Below are 17714 nucleotides of genomic sequence, written 5' to 3'. Positions count from 1 at the left end.
ACCGGCGAAAATGGCAAGCTTGGGTCCCTGCCGCAGAGTTGGGACTTTCCCTGACACGTGTAGGGAAATCAGCCTCTCCTCTTGGTATGGCCTTAATACCATGGAGAGGAAGAGAAGAGGGAATATCAATAATGCTTCACAGTGGTCTCTTTCCATCTTCCTTCTGTCAGGCATTCTAATAACTATATATTTTTTGCATAGAAAAAAAAGACTGGAAGAAAAGTATCAATTGAGATGTCTCTGGAAAGTACAAGTGACAATTTTTTGTTTCTTCAAACTTTCTTATATTTTTAATATTTTCTACAGTGAGTATAAATTGTGGAGTAAAAGAGAAAATGATAAATGTTATGTATTTTTTAAAGTATGGAGTTCAGTAGAGTCAGTAGAGTACTTCCTATCACTCCAACACATGATCTGAGGGATCTTTGTAAAACACGAAATTGATCAAGTCGCCTCCCTGTATGCAGCCCTTCTATGGCTTCTGGTGGTTCCCTTTTGTATACAACTGGATTTATTAAATCTACCTTGCTGGGGTAGTTTTGATGGATTTACGTAGTTTTGATGGAAATGTCAGAGGAAACCCTCAACAAATGGTGGCTCTTTTATTTTTGTTAGTAAATAATCCAAGTTTCTTAGCTGGTCCTCAAGGTCATCAGCCACCCCACCCTGCGCCCTTCCTGGATTGCTCAAGCTCTTTCTGGATGTGTAGCCTTAGAATGTGGTGTTCCCTCTCCCTGGAAAGCTTTTCCCCCACTCGACCCCACTCCATCTGCTTTTGTTCAGGTCACTTCAGCAAGAATAGATTGTGAGGACCTAAATGCTTAGGACCTGAATGTTCATCTCTCTTAATCCTCACAACCACCCTTGAAATTGCACTACACTAGTATCACACTTCAGGAGATGAGCTGAAAGTAGATTAAAATAACCACCAATCAACCCTGTCGCAAGATTACCTATCTTGAAAGTGGCACAGCCTCTACTGAAAGCCATCTTTTCCCCAAAAAATCAATATGGCTCCCACCTGTTGTAAGCAGGGCTCTGTGCTTGTCTGTGTTCCTACAGGCCTCTACACACCCTCTCGTAAGGTATTCATCACCCCACTGCACCTAATAGAGAGGCAGTGTATCCCAGGCTTGGCATCTGCCTGGGCTCAAATCCTGTCCACAGCACTGCATGCCTGTGCTTCAGTCTCCTCAGAGCCTAACTGGTGATAATCAATAGCACCTACTTCACAGATTGGATAATTAAATGAGATAATACATGAAAAGCACCAAGCACAGTGTGCTAATGTGGCATATGGTAAGATCTCAGTGCCCGTTAGCTGCTGTTATTCTACTACTAGCCAACATTTTGGGAGCACTTCCTATGTGCCAGGAACTTTGTACTAAGTGCTTCATGTGTGTCTCGCTTAAGTCTCACAACTCTGTGAGATAAAAACGGGGCAGAGAGGAATAATGACTTGCCCACAGCAAATGGAGTTGCTAGGTCAAAGGATATATGCATTTAAAAATTCTGACGTGTTACCAAATTGCCCTTCCTAGGGATTATGTCAATCCAAACTCCCTCCAGCAACATGGCATACATGCCCGTTTCCCGTGGCCTCGTCAACATGATAGGTTAACAAACATTGGAAGTTTTGCCGATCTGATTAGGTGAGAAGGGCTTCTTTAGTTTGCACTTATCTGACCATGAAGGAGGCTGAGAAACTCTACCTATGCTTCAGAGCTATTTGTATTTATTCTGTTGTCTGCTCCTTGTTCTATTGGGTTGTTGGTTTTTTTCATATCCGTTTCCAGGAACTCTATATATTAGGAGGATTAGTCCTTAGAGATGAGTTTCAAAGCTTTTCTATTTTCATTTTTTTTTTAAAGACATCTACAGCCTTAAAAAGTCTATAGAATTTTGATTTGGCTTATGGTGTTTTGGTATTAAACATTTTGTTAATCTTGTTTTACACTGAATTTATCAATCTTCATTTATGATTCCTGGATTCAGGGTCCAAGTTGGAAAAGCCTTCTCCACTTACAGGGATTTAAAGGAATTGCCCACATTTCCTTGTAGTGTTTTTATGGGTGGTTTTTTGTGACTTTTTTTTTTTACACTTAGATCATTATCTATTTTGAAATATATGTTGGCTTATGGTGTGAGATATACACCAAATTTTACTTTTTCGGGAGGTTACTCAGTTATTCCAATACTATTTAATGAAGAGTCTACCTTTTTCTCACTGGTTCTGGATGCCACATTTGCCATACTAAATTGTCGTGTATATTTGAGTCTACTTTTAGACCTTCTATTCTGCTTGACTGGCCTATTCATGCATCAAAATGAGTTTTAACTACTATGGTTTTATAATGACTTTTAATATCTGCTAGGATTAAATACCTCTTTCCCTTGTCCCCCGCATCACTGCCCCCTCACCCCCACTGCCTACCAGCATCTTCCAGCGATTTTATCCCTGTGTAAACTTTTTTTTTTATAACCTCTTGGTATGTTTTCTTAGGATGACATTGCACTTTTTAGCAACATTTTATTTTTAATTTAACTTAGCACTGTTAGTTTTATGTCACTGCTCCTGTTTAAGAACTTGGTGTATCTTTCAATTTATTTCAGTTTCCTTCTGTGTCCTTCACAGTACTTTCAAAGTTTTCTTTATCCTAGGCCTTGTATACATTTTCTATTATTAGTTATTAAGTTATTATTAAGTTATTCTATAAAGTTTATTCCTGGTAATATTTTAAGGTTAAAACCTTGTAAAGAAACTGAGGTTTACTTTCTTCAGGTCACTCCAGTGTTTTGGATACTCACATAGAAGCTCCCTATTTAGGACAGCAGAGAAGCCCCAAAGCCAGCAGCAGTTGGCAGACTTGCGCATATGCCCTTAGGATCCTTTCACATCATGCTTCTTGTTGGATATTCAACGTACGCAATCAACAGTCCCCAGTTGCATCTCTATGCTGCAGTTAAGGAAAAAAACATAAGCTCCCTTTTTTCTCTACCCTCCAATATACTTCCTTCCAATAAGGAGACCCAATCCTAAACCTTAAGCTAGAGGCCATCTTCGAGGAACAGATATGCAGTCTGGTGATCATTACACCCAAGTACTGATTCCTCTCAACTCTGTTTTGCTTCCCCTATCACCTTTACCCACTGATCCTGAGACTAGCTTTTGTTTATCTGCTAGGTTTTGGCTTTCTTTTTGGTTTTCAGATTCTAAGGCCTTTATCCCCCGCTACTGAGACATCCTTCCAAATACTGACTGTGACTTGGCCTAATAGATGAATAGATCCCAAATAGATGAATACGAATTATTTCTGTAGTGGAGCAAGCCAACTGAGTTTGGAGTTCTATAATCATATAAGGTAGGTCTGGGGCTAGTCTCCTCACCTGTGTCTAGTCTCTTTTGTAAAATGTACATGACCACCAGCCTCACTGGGCCCTTGAGAGTAGCAGCTGAGCTTGCTGTAACAAAAAAGCACCTAGTGGAATCCTTAAGGAATGCCACTCCCTCCCCTAGGGCTAACACCTTCTTCCTGCTCTGAACCTTTTAGCTGGGATATTATAGCATTTCCCAGCCTTTTTTTTTTTTTTCAAATTCTCCACTGTACTGTGGCTAAACAGCTCACCAACTGAATGACCCATCTAACTGGATGCTATCCACAGGTTTAGTTTCCTAAGGACTATACTGATCTGGCTCACCCAGCCCTTTAACAGTCTCAAGACCTTGACAGAGGCTCCTGTGAGCAGTGGTCTTGAGAAGTAAGTCCTGATGCAGAACCAGTCCATGGGAGGTCATGTCCCTCCCCTTTGTTTCTTGATGGCCCCAGTGTCACTCACATGAAACAAAGAGGGTTTCCTCAAGGGTCCAGGATACTAAGAACACAAGTCTATCAATTCTCTAATATATGCCACTAGATGTGGTACCTGTGTCCTTGAAAACACCTCGGCAACGATAATGTACCTGGAGCCCTTTGCATGTCTGTAACAGCTCCTGTGTTGTTCAGCAATCCTGTTCACATGCTGGCTGTGAGTTCCTGAAGTTCTCTTTCATCTCTCTATTGCCCAGTACCTAGCACAGGTCCTGGCAGAGTAAGTGCTCAACAAATATTTGCTGGCTGACTTTCAGCCACATACTCTGATGGTAGCCTTTACTTAGGTCTCTGGACTTAAGGCTCTATGTGTATGCCCAGCTTAGCTTGGAGACTTACTTAGAATGATTAAACACACAAACACATACAAATGTTTAAATCAGGAGAGACCCAAAGTATTTTATTTCCCATGGAGAACACTTGCCCAAAGATTCAAAGAGGAGAAATAAGAATATCCTCTAAACTGTGAAGAATGCAAATGCTTGTATCAACAAATAATTCTATGTAATAGCTAAATATCAGTAAAATATTGAAAAATCAACCTATCGTGTCAAAAAAAATGTTAGCTCTTTGATTATCACCATGAGAGGAGCAGCAGACCAGCAGTTCTCCACTCTCTGTGATTTGGAATTTCTTTGGAATAGGTTATCTTGAGGAGTGGATGGTTACCTAGGTAAGCAAGATACAAGTACAGAAAGGAAGGGTGAAAATACGAGGCAAACAATTCAGAACCTTTTCATCTTTTTTTATTTTAAATTACAAAGGATGTTGCATACACTGATGAATCTGTATCTGACTAGAAGTGCTCAGGGGCTGGAAGGTGACAGAAAACAAAGGCAAAATTTGCATTGCCTTTCCTTCTGAAATGAAAAACTGCACAACTATTAACCAACATTTAATAGAATAATTTTTAAACAGCTCATGCGTCAACAAGATAAAGTTCTTTCTAGACAAGAGACAAGACTGAATCCAATAAAAAGTGTCATAGCTCCAGTTGGGAGAGAGAAAAAAAACAAAACTACAGAATATTTATGATAGCATTACAAACAGGATCCTACGCAACTATGCAAAAGAGGTTGCCACATTGTATGAACAAATGCTTTGAATTCTTGCCCTTCCACTCTTCTCTTGTGACTTCTGTGCTGTCAGCCCTAGTATTGTTGTCAACCACAATACTAAGCTGTAGGACAAATCCTAGGGAAAGAAGGTAAAAAAGCAGGCAGTGGAATACAGTGTCATAAAAATGTGGTGGAAAGGCAGATACAGTACACACATATACGTTTCTGTTATTTGGTTCTGAAAAAAACAGGGCGAAGAGCAAGACACAGTAATCAGTCCTGCTCCTATCCACCCAGAATTTAATTAACTACACCATTGTGTTTACATTGTTATGAAAGAGGCAAACCGAACCTAGTTCACCCAAACTTGGCACATTGAAATACCCAACTTTGATGTTCTTCACTAGTCACCAAGTCTTCAATTCCAAAATACTGTTTGGAAGCAGTTTTAAGGTTGTAACCCCTCACTACTACCTCCAAAACTCTCTTATCTAAACAAAAATGGCAATTTGACCTAGCTCAGTTCCTAGGTGTAATTTCTACAATTTCAGTCAGTTTATTAAGCATGAGGACTATGCTTCAACACATAATCCCATTTGCCTATGGAAGTGTATAACTTTCAGTAGTACATTTTCATCATCTTTCCCCAACATGCTTATTCCTTAAAACGAAACAACCATTCCTACAGTTGACATTCATTGTTACATCCCAATGTGTTTGAAGTATTAAAAAAACATGGAGTCGTCTTCTCATAATGCCCTTATTAAGATTACAAAGATTACAAAAGAATCCACAAGTATTACGGCACTGTGTGAGACTTATTTGTCATGATCCAAGGGAAGAACAAGACTGCAAGTTCTGTGCAAAGTTGTGGAAATGGCCTCAGTTCCATGGGAAATGGTATTCCACAACAGACTTCACTAGAAGGATAATTGAAACCTTTTACTTTAACACTGAAAGCATAATTCAATGCATTCTCAAAATTCAAGTTTCAAGATATGGAGAGATGCTAACATTCTGTTACATAATTAACTAGAAAATACTTGAACAGAATTTTAGGAAACTATATAAAGGGAACGTAAGTTTTTGTTAATTCTTGCTGAAGGCAACTTGAATTCATTTATTAGAACATTAACTAAATCTTAGCAGCTAAATTTTTTAAACGTATGCAATAAAGAAAAGCACATCCATTCTTGACATTTTGGTGAATAAACTAACAGCTTTATTAATGAAGGCAAACATCAGATCATTGTATGAATATTATATATATATATAAAAAGAAATCCAAACTAACAGCATTGTATTTCAAAAGTACTGTACTTCTGTTTCTTTTAAAGAGACTTGTCATCTGTTTTTATAAAACAAAATGGGTACTCTTCTCCTAAAAAATCCTGGAAAAATGAAATAGTCAATTTCAAGCTGATGAATTGAACACACCTTTCTTTAAATGCAGACTATTGCTAGGAAGCAAATAAAGTCAAGCATCAGAAAGAAGATGTATGAGAAATGCATGAAAGTCAGAGAAAAGGGATGTAGTGAAATTACTGCTAATCTTTCCCCCTCATATTCAAAGACCATCCAAAACTGGTCTTTCATACAAATATAAAATAACTATAAAGAGAGGGAATTTGAAACCATACCCATCTGAAATCCTTCATGATGCTTTTGTAATAGTTCTGATTCTCTTACCAAAAAGGTCAAAGTTAAAGATGTAGGAAGTGGAAGGGAATGAAGACGTTTAGTTTTAAATGTACAAGTAAGGCACAATATAAAGCCACATCATAATCTGTCATGAAGGATATAGGAAAGGACAAGAATCATACATGGTACAGTAGAACAAGCAATTATATTGACTGGAAAAGTGTGGCACCCAATTCAAAACTCAGACAAGATCTTAACAAGAGCGACTGGACAGCATGCTTTCATATGGAGACAAACTCTATAAAGAATCCAGTGTATCTGAAACTAGGAAAAAAGGTTTTTGTTGGGTTTTTTTTTTTTAAATCATAGTAGTACTAGAGTCAAAGTTTATAATTGCTTTGGAACAATGGGTTTACTTGAGGTGAATTCACAATGCCTTCACTTAAAGTAAGATTCTGGACTTCATTATGAGCTATCTGTATACCATGTATGAACACAGAAAACCTTTAGAGAACTCTTCTCTAATGATCTTCACCCAAAAATACATGCCACAATTTTCAAAAACAGAACATGTACAATTGTTGGGGTTTTTACATTACCCTTATAAGATTGGTTTGTGTGATACACTAAACGTATATATTTTAATGACAATAGAGGAAGCAGATTATTACTGGCATTAAAGTACAACCATTTCTAGACGGTTTTAAATGCCACAGAGTCCCCTGGTTAAAATGTAAAGCTGCACAGCTTGCCTATGTCATCTTTATGATAAAGTTAAAACAGCAAGAGGATTTAACTTTCACTCTACATTTTACTGCCAGGTTTTTATATAGATCAAGTATCGCTGCAGCATTCTGACCAGCCCAGATTTAGCAGCAAATGGCAGGAATCATATAAAATGCAATTTTTTAACAAAGTGCTTTTCTAAGATATACATACATATATAAATAGGTACAAAATAAAGTGTCAACATTAAAAAGCTCAACTATTTAAAAGCTTTTAACTATTTAACTTAAGTAGTACATATAAAACACTGAAACTCAAGGATATGGAATCTACTAAACAGATTCAAAGTCTTTTTTTTTGAAATGCAAGACCAAAAAATCAAATTCTGGTTTGCAGACCGGAAAAAAGTATCAAAAACCAGAATTCTAACAGAGCAGCTAGAAAGGGGCAATTCTATAAACCTTATCGGCTGAATATCATGAGGTGATTTTCACCTGATTGCAAAACTGCCATAGTTTGAAACACTTTTCAATTTACCAGACACATTCTGTCAAGACTTCATATACTTCCAACTTGCAAGCCTGTGCTTTGCTTCTCTCACCTAAAAAGGAAAAGCTTTAAACAATGAACTTACATTCTATTAAACCATTAGACTTGAGCTTATCATCTGTTTAGCGTGAATGTCCTAACCAGGTACATTTCCACCAAACACACAGAAAAATCTTGTGCATCACAGTTCAGCTAAGGTGGTAAGACAATCCTTACAATTCTTCTTGGGTTTCTTTTTTAAGATGTCAAAGATGCAGGTAAGCAACATTGTTCATTTGTTACTGGGTGTTCTAGATCAAACCTTCACAAGCTATAGCTTCATATGCTATAGCTTACAAATAGGGTATAAGAAGTAAAAGAAAAGAACAAATTATACTTTGACACTTTATAGTCAAAGTATAATTTAAAAAGAAATCCTACAGTGGGTAATGGAGAAATAGATAATTTTACCAGCAGCTGTGCCTGAAATTTTTGGTATTTTTTTCCTTGCTAAATATGCTTTTTTTCTTTTTTTAGTTTTTAAGCCACCAGTTTTCAGAGTTCAAAACACAAGATTTGAGAATAAAACAGTTAAGAGAGACAGGATGGAAAAATCTGTGGGGGAAGGTTTATAATGCTGCCTTGACATAAGAAATTTCTCATCAAGAGGTAAAGCTTGAACACAGTTAAAACACTGACTAATGAAGCTGTTTTATATGAGCAAAAAAGAGCACCTAAAAACTAAATGTGTTAATGTTTCTCAATTCTAGAAACTATAGAAGAATAAGTCACATGTTAAGTTTGAAGAAGCTAGTTTGAAAATACCTGTACAAAAATATAAAAATCTATAAATTGTTTTTGTTTTAAGCCTGTGTTGATCTTTGAAAATATTACATGCACAATAATACATCAATTGGAAAAGTGGCAACTAAAGAATCAGATATTTTTAGCTTTTTTCTTTCTTTACATATATATATATACATAATACAATAAAAATAATCTATTTTGTTGTCTGGTGGAAGTATACTACAATAAGCTAAATAAACATTTTAATTTTCAAAGTCAAAAACTATTTTACCAATAGCTTACTAAAATGAAATATATTAAAATTTCCTACAGTAAGTGCAGAAATAAAAGACATCTAAATGGCCACCAACTTATCTACTATGGAAGCGAACTAGAGGAACAGCAAAATAATATTTGTATGTATGGATGCTCCTTCTGTAGATAATTGGACCCAAACAGAAATAAAATTCACAGTTCAGTAAGATCCCTAACCCTGACCTTTTTTTTTCTTTTTTTTTCTCCTTTTTTTCATACATTCATACAGTATCATGTAAGCTGTGCAAAACTTTACTTAGACTGGCAGTTTGCCATATCAGTTGCATTTGTCTTTGGTACAAAAAATAAAACAATCGCAATAATGTGCAAGTATTTGTCTTCTTCCGGTCAAGTACCGAAATATGAGTTTTCTAGAGCCATCTTTTTTTTGTTGTTTTTTTGTTTTGTTTTTTATACAATACACAGACTCTGTGGCATATATCTACATTTCAACATAGTCCTATATACATTCAAAAAATCTGAAAAAGAGTTGGAACAAAAAAACATTTAAACCCCATAATTTTTCCATCTATATATCTTGTTTTTTTCTCATTAGGGTTTTCATCATACAAAATATTACCAGTTTTATAGTTTCCCCAAAATACAAGGCACAAAGAATATGCTTTTTTTTTTCTTACTTGCACAGACATTTGTGTGTGTATATATATATATATATTTATATATATCATCTTGAGCTCTGACAATGAACATCTAATATGGCCCACAGGCACAAGTGCTGGGTGTGCCATATACAAGTGAGATTAATGGTTGTGGAAAATTAGAACAAAAAGCAATAATTCTAAAAACAATTTAAACCGACCGTTTAAAAAAATGCTTCCTCAATTTTTTTTGTGTGTGGTTCAGAGCATAAATCTGCCACAATACTTGGCATTTTACTATTTCACTCCTCCAAAATGTTTTGATTTAACAGATTTTTGTAATCTGTACCTAAACATTTACTTAAACTATGATTTTCAATTCTGATGCCAGTAGCAGTTTTAATCATGGTTTATGCTCTGAAAATGCAATAATCAAGTATTTTGGATCATGCTTCACTTATGCTACTTAGTTCTTAAAACAATGTAACCTAATTGTAAATGTTTACATAATGCTAACTGACATGCAAAACAGAATGAAAATTTACAATGGATAACGTGACAAAACGCAGACATTTCTGACCAGTGGTCCAATGAGGCTGATTAAACCTTTGATGTTGGTATCCTTAATCCTACAAGGCCTCCAGTGGGATTCCCTTCTGCAGTCTTCTCTAACACTTGGTTAACAAATTCTGAGGTTTGCCCAGCAACTGGTAGACCTGAAAAAAAGAATAAAAGGCACATGTAGACACAGAAATGGAAGGCCATGAAGGGAAGGGAAGGAGCTGGTAACATCTGAGGATCAGGTGTGGCCCTCAGCTTGATACTGGTCCCAAATAAATTCCCTGGCACTTGTTATTGCAGCTCAGAAAACAATGCTACCCTTCATATTACTGTCAAACCAGGAATAGCCATGAAAAATCGTAAACCGGCCGGGCGCGGTGGCGCAAGTCTGTAATCCCAGCACTTTGGGAGGCCGAGGCGGGCGGATCATGAGGTCAGGAGATCGAGACCATCCTGGCTAACCCGGTGAAACCCCATCTCTACTAAAAAATACAAAAAACTAGCCGGGCGAGGTGGCAGGCGCCTGTAGTCCCAGCTGCTCGGGAGGCTGAGGTAGGAGAATGGCATAAACCCAGGAGACGGAGCTTGCAGTGAGCTGAGATCCGGCCACTGCACTCCAGTCTAGGCGACAGAGTGAGACTCTGTCTCAAAAAAAAAAAAAAAAAAAGAAAAATCGTAAACCAACATTTAAAGTGAGGTAGATGACAAGTGTAACAGTCCAAATAACAGTCCAAACCCAAACCCAAAGCCTGCCAACAGGCACTGCTTCCCATGTCCTGGTTTTCCCTGTTCTCTCAGCCAGTCTCTTCCAATTACTCTAAACTCACCAAGTTCCATGGGTGGGCTTCACCCATGAAACTGAAAATATAGACCTGAAAGATGTTTTGGGTCATTTTTATAATTACTGGATACAGTTTAAGTTTCCTTTACTTCATTTTAAAAAAGTGAATGAATGAATAAGAAATGTTGGAAGAGAAGAGGGAGAAAGGTGGGAGCAGCGTAAGTATGTAGATTTTCTCATCTTCCTCATCTTCCATAGTAAGACCAAAAGGTAAAATCAGTAAATCAAATAACAGAGGTTTAAGTACATTTTTTAAAGTATTAAGAAAAATAAAAAGGATGGAAACAGAAATATATTTGTCAGCCAGGCACGGTGGCTCATGCCTGTAATCCCAGCACTTTGAAAGGTTGAGGCAGGCGGATCACCTGAGGTCAGGAGTTCGAGACCAGCCTGACCAACATGGAGAAACCCCGTCTCTACTGAAAACACAAAATTAGCCAGGCATGGTGGCACATGCCTATAATCCCAGCTACTCGGGAGGCTGAGGCAGGAGAACCGCTTGAACCCGGGGGGTGGAGGTTGTGGTGAGCCAAGATCGTGCCACTGCACTCTAGCCTGGGCAACAAGAGTGAAACTCTATCTCAAAAAAAAAAAAAAAAAAGAAAGAAATGTATTTGTCGGCCGGGCGCGGTGGCTCACACCTGTAATACCAGCACTTTGGGAGGCCGAGGCAGGCAGATCACCTGAGATCAGGAGTTTGAGACCAGCCTGGCCAACATGGTGAAACCCCGTCTCCATTAAAAATACAAAAATTAGGCCAGGCGCGGAGGCTCATGCCTGTAATCCCAGCACTTTGGGAGGCCGAGGCAGGTGGATCACGAGGTCAGGAGATCGAGACCATCCTGGCTAACATGGTGAAACCCCATCTCTACTAAAAATACAAAAAAAAAAAAAATTAGCTGGGCATGGTGGCGGGCACCTGTAGTCCCACCTACTTGGAAGGCTGAGGCAGAAGAATGGCATGAACCTAGGAGGCAGAGCTTGCAGCGAACTGAGATCGCGCCACTCCACTCCAGCCTGGGCAACTAAGCAAGACTCCATCTCAGAAAAAAAAAAAAAAAAAATTTGCCGCACGTGGTAGCACATGCTACTCGGAAGGCTGAGGCGTAAGAATCACTTGAACCCAGGAGGCAGAGGTTGCAGTAAGTCAAGATAGTGCCACTGTACTCCAGCCTGGGTGACAGAAAGAGACTGTCTCAAAAAGAAAAGAAAAAAAACTCCAACCCATTTAAACTGGTCTAGAGGCAAATTCTAGGAATAGAGCTGTATAGCTGTTGTTATTGTTGTTTTTGAGAAAGGGTCTCACTCTGTTGCCCAGGCTGGAGTGCAGTGGTGCAATCACTGCTCACTGAAGCCTCAACCTTCCAGGTTCAGACTGGTCTTGAACTCCTGGCCTCAATCGATCCTCCCACCTCAGCCTCCCAAAGTGTTGGGATTACAGGCATGAGCCACTGCATTCAGCCACCACATAGATTTTTAATCTTCATTTCCCCATATAAAAACAGAGCACTAAATGGCAAAACCATAAACCCATGGAAAATATTTACAAGTGATAAGGTATCCCTAGGAACCCCAACATTCAAGAAGGTGGGAACAAACTACCAAAATCTTTAAGACATGTACGGCAACAGCATTATCAATATTTATGTGGATGGGCCAAAAGGAAGTAATGCAAATGAAAACAAAAAAAAATGTCTAAATAGCCAATAGGTTACCCACTGGCAAGTACAGCACGGTCAACTTGAGAACTGCAGCTAAAGCTGTGAGGGATTTTCTCCAACCCAATATTGAATACAAGGTGAGTACAAGGAGCCCACAGTTGGAAGTGAAGGAGCCCACAGTTGAGCCTCTGTGAACTCTGAAAATGGACCAGCCAGGACTCTTGCAGGACAAGAGCAAGCCATGATAAAAACAAAAAAAACTGGCCAGGCACAGTGGCTCAGGCCTGTAATCCTAACACTTTGGGAGGCCAAGGCAGGCAGATCACTCAATGTCAGGAGTTTGATACTAGCCTGGCCAACATGGTAAAACCCCATCTCCAGTAAAAACACAAAAATTAGCCGGGTATGGTCGTGTGTGCCTGTAATCCAAGCTACTGGGGAGGCTGAGGCAGGAAAATCACTTGAACCTGGGAGGCAGAGGCTGCAGTGAGCCAAGATCACGCCACTGCACTGTAGCCTGGGCGACAGAGTGAGACTTTGTCTCAAAACAAAACAAAAAACCCTGGGGTTGAAATTAAAATCAAGCAAGAAAGGAACTAAAGACATGAAACAGAGATGGTCCATATAAAATGAGGGAGGGGAGCAGAAAAAGAAATCTCAGGGCCGGGCGCAGTGGCTCACGCCTGTAATCCCAGCACTTTGGGAGGCCGAGGCGGGAAGATCACGAGGTCAGGAGATCCAGACCATCGTGGCTAACATGGTGAGACCCCATCTCTACTAAAAATACAAAAAAAATTAGCCAGGCATGGTGGTGGGCGCCTGTAGTCCTAGCTACTCAGGAGGCTGAGGCAGGAGAATGGCGTGAACCTGGGAGGCGGAGCTTGCAGTGAGCCGAGATTGTGCCAATGCACTCCAGCCTGGGTGATAGAGCAAGACTCCGTCTCAAAAAAAAAAAAAGAAATCTCAGAAAGCCAGGTGCCATTTTTTTGTTTTTGTTTCAGAGATATGTTGCCCAGGCTGGTCTAGAATCTTGACCTCACATGATCCTCCTGCCTCAGTCTCCCAAGTGACTAGGATTACAGGAAAAAGCCACCAAAGCTGGCGTGCCATGTTTTTTTGTTTTGTTTTGTTTTTTTGAGACAGAGTCTTGCTCTGTCACCCAGGTGGGAGTGCAGTGGCACAATCTTGGCTCAATGTCAACCTCTGCCTCCTGAGATCAAGCAATTCTCCTGCCTCAGCCTCCCGAGTAGCTGGGACTACAGGCACGTGCCACCATGCCCAGCTAATTTTTTGTATTTTTAGTAGAGACAGGGTTTCACCACGTTAGCCAGGATGGTCTTGATCTCCTGACCTCATGATCCGCCTGCCTCAGCCTCCCAAAGTGCTGGGATTACAGGTGTGAGCCACTGCGCCCGGCTGCCATGTTTTTAAATGTTAACTGAAAAGCGGAGACTCTGTGAAAAAAGAAAAGCTATTCTGAACCAAACCTCCTTTTAGAAGTTCAGAGGAACTAATTTCATATATATATATGAACAACAGAGAAGTATCAAGGTCAGAATCCCACAACTTTTTCTAAGAAAAAAGAGAATAAAAGACATTAAAGAAAATGGCACGATACATGAAAGAACATAAATCAGAAATAGAATAACTAAGAAATAAGGTGACAGAATTCAGAAAAGAATTAGAAATACAGGGGAAAATTCCTGAAATTAAAAGGAACCTAAGATCAGCAACTAATGACAGCAAATAATGCTTTAAGAGAAACAGAAGGCAAAAAGGAGAAATAATGTTAAAAAAGAAATGAAGAGATAAAAATGATTCAAGAAAAAGTGACACAAGGCAGGAAGACCATTTAAAGTTGGGAGTTCGAGACCAGCCTGGCCAACATGGTAAAACTCCATCTCTACTAAAAAATACAAAAATTAGCCAGGTGTGGTGGCAGATGCCTGTAAGCTACTCAGGAGGCTGAGGCAGGATAATCGCTTGAACCTGGGAGGTGGAGGCTGCAGTGAGCTAAGACTGTGCCACTGCACTACTGCCTGGGTGACAGAAAAACACTGTTGAAAGAAAGAAAGGAAAGAGAGGAGAGAGAGGAAGGAGAGAAAGGAGAGAGAGAGAGAGAGACAGAGAGAGAGAGAGAAAAGAAAGACAAACAAATACTAAAGATGGGCGAAGAGCCAACCTATAGATGTGAGTCCCCACAGAAGAAAAGCAAACCAAGGGAACAGATCAAACACTAAAAACATTTGAAAGTACATATTGAAAGAGCACACTATAAACATAAAAATGTCAACTAAAAATTACCAACTCTAAGATATAACCTAGTAAAATCACTGGTATTTAAAGGAAAAATCCTTTTGACACCTAGGCAAAAACAGCAAAGTACTTATAAGGAAAAAATAATTAGGCAATATTAGCTTTTCTTTTTTTTTTTTGAGACAAAGTCTCACTTTGTCGCCCAGGCTGGAGTGCAGTGGCGTGATCTCAGTTCACTGCAAGCTCCACCTCCCGGGTTTACACCATCCTCCTGCCTCAGCCTCCTGAGTAGCTGGGACTACAGGCGCCCGCCACCTCACCCGGCTAGTTTTTTTTGTATTTTTTAGTAGAGACAGGGTTTCATCGTGTTAGCCAGGATGGTCTCGATCTCCTGACCTCGTGATCCGCCCGTCTCAGCCTCCCAAAGTGCTGGGATTACAGGCTTGAGCCACCGTGCCTGGCCTCTTTCTCTTTTTTTTTTGAGACAGAGTTTCGCTATGTCTGTCACCCAGGCTAGAGTGCAGTGGCGTGATCTCAGCTCACTGCAACCTCTACCCCTCCTGCATTCAAGCGATTCTCCTGCCTCAGCCTCCCAAGTACCTGGGATTACAGGCGCCCGCCACCACGCCCAGCTAATTTTTGTAGTTTTAGTAGACGAGGTTTTACCATGTTGGCCAGGCTGGTCTCGAACTCCTGACCTCAAGTGATCCGCCTGCCTTGGCCTCCCAAAGTGTTGGGATTACAGGCATGAGCCACCACGCCCAGCCAGTATTAGCTTTTCAATAGCAACACTTACGCCAAAAGAAAATGGAGAATCATATTCAAGATACTCCAGGAAAGAAAATATGAGTTGAGGATTTTATAACTGGTAAAACTAACCTTCAAGTGTAAAGGAGTACATAAGCTTACCAAACATATAAAATGTTTACATTAAAAAATAAAAAGGTAAAAATAACTTTTTCTTGTAATGTTAAATTTCCCCCTGTAGCTAACAAAGGAAGAATAACAATGCTTTTAAAAATAAAAGGAAAGAAAAGAAAGAAATGCTATGAAAGAATACATAAAAAATTAAAATAGCATCAACCCATTTGAAGAAAAGGTAAAGCACACAGTTAATCCATATGGAAGCAGGAAGTAAGTGATTGCTGAGGAAAATACTGATGTTTAGGGTCTACTTTCCACCTGATTGTTTTCAATATAAATATAGTTTTGTTCAAGAAAAACATTTGACCTTTTATTGTGTAAATTAAATTTTGGGGGTTTTCGTGAGTTGTATAATGCTGGATGCCTTGGATGCTACTGTTTGTCAGTGACTTTCTCCTATAGCAGCTGAGCTGAGTTCTCATGTCTACGTCTATACTAGCTAGCTCTCTCTTCCCTGTTGGCTCTCAGTTGGCCTGACGTCTAGATCCCTGCCTCTCTGATCCTCCCGACATTGTGCAATCTTTTCTGGGATGGGAAACCAGAGAGCCAAGTTTGTTAGAATCCTGTGAAATGCATTACTGAGTAAAACAAGTAAGAATCTCTACACTAAAGTACAAACTGCAGGCTTGACAGCTCTGGGACCTTTTGTCCTCCATGAAAGGTTAAAGTTGCTAGAAGTTTGTTTTTCTTAAATGTTAAAATAGTTTCATGATTAAGTCTAAATTACAAACTGTGGTCACCTGCAACACATGCTTATGAAACACTAAATCTCAGAAGATAAAATTACTCATAAAGGAGAGTGATTACAATGAGAGCACTTGAGTTTTTCCTTCAACTAAAAACTTTTAATATCCCCTTAAATCATACATCTTATACATGTTATTAATCGTTATGAATTTATCTAATATTCTTCTTACCGAGAGTATCTTTAATGAGGATTTCAAGCTTCTGCCCCATGTTGGGTCCTCTCTCATCTCTTGGATTCTGTACCCGGTTTACAATCTCTTGCTTGATGGAGTTGATTACAAACAATAAATTATCTGTAAGACAGAACAAAACACTTATGTCACTACCATGAAAGACTTTCCTTTTAATTATGTAATAACAGATAATTAAGAAATTGAGTAAGAAAGTATTAAGCAGTGATGATTACAAGTGGCTCCTACCCAAAGGGATTAATTTCAAATGATGTGGCACTTGGTTTTTAAAAAGATCTCAAGATTGGCCAGCTGCGGTGGCTCACGCCTATAATCCCAACACTTTGGGAGGCCAAGGCAGGTGGATTGCTTGAGGTCAGGTGTTACAGACCAGCCTGGCCAAATGGTGAAACCCTGTGTCTAATAAAAAACACAAAAATTAGCCAGGTGTGGTGGCATGTGCCTGTAGTTACAGCTATTCCAGAGGCTGAGGCAGGAGAATTACTTGAACCCAGGAGGTGGAGGTTGCAGTGAGCCAAGATCATGTCACTGCACTCCCACCTGGATGACAGAGCAAGACTCTGTCTCAAAAAACAACAACAACAACAAACAACACTAACAACAACAACAAAACCCTCAAGATTATTGGGTATGCACTTTTGATAACACACTGCACTATAGCCAGGTGTTGTGGTGTGCACCTGCAGTCCCAGACACTTGGGAGGCTGAGGCAGGCGAATCGCTTTAGCCCAGGAGTTGCAGGCAGTTGCACTAGGATAGTAACTGTGAATAACCACTGTGATCCAGCCTAGGTACCACAGTGAGACCCCATCTCCAACTAAAAAAAAGGCAATGAAAAAAGACAACACACTGTAGACATGCATCAATGTCCACCATCCTGTAAGCAACTTGCCCTACTTGTCTTCATTGGTTTAAGACCTGATAGAGCCGGGCGCGGTGGCTCACGCCTGTAATCCCAGCACTTTGGGAGGCCGAGACGGGCGGATCACGAGGTCAGGAGATCGAGACCAT

At 39.6% G+C, this 17714-nt stretch overlaps 1 protein-coding gene across 2 annotated transcripts in view; it reads right to left on the bottom strand.

Moving 5' to 3' along the window:
• Positions 1 to 4601: 4601 nt before the first annotated feature.
• CREBRF (CREB3 regulatory factor) overlaps positions 4602 to 17714 on the bottom strand; it is an 84984-nt gene continuing 71871 nt past the window's right edge. The window contains exons 8-10 of one of the 2 annotated variants that reach the window (XM_025387182.1): positions 16683 to 16805; positions 10103 to 10238; positions 4602 to 5063 (exon numbers count right to left, since the gene is read on the bottom strand). In XM_025387182.1, the coding sequence (XP_025242967.1) occupies positions 10123 to 10238; positions 16683 to 16805 (239 nt within the window). In that variant the 3' untranslated portion in view covers positions 4602 to 5063; positions 10103 to 10122. Of the gene's footprint in view, positions 10239 to 16682; positions 16806 to 17714 lie in introns of both variants that reach the window. The other variant, XM_025387181.1, reaches the window with a different exon arrangement.

The sequence above is a fragment of the Theropithecus gelada genome, chromosome 6 (genome assembly GCF_003255815.1).
Source record: "Theropithecus gelada isolate Dixy chromosome 6, Tgel_1.0, whole genome shotgun sequence".
Taxonomy (NCBI): Eukaryota; Metazoa; Chordata; class Mammalia; order Primates; family Cercopithecidae; genus Theropithecus; species Theropithecus gelada.
This window is presented reverse-complemented; position numbering and strand designations above follow the sequence as displayed.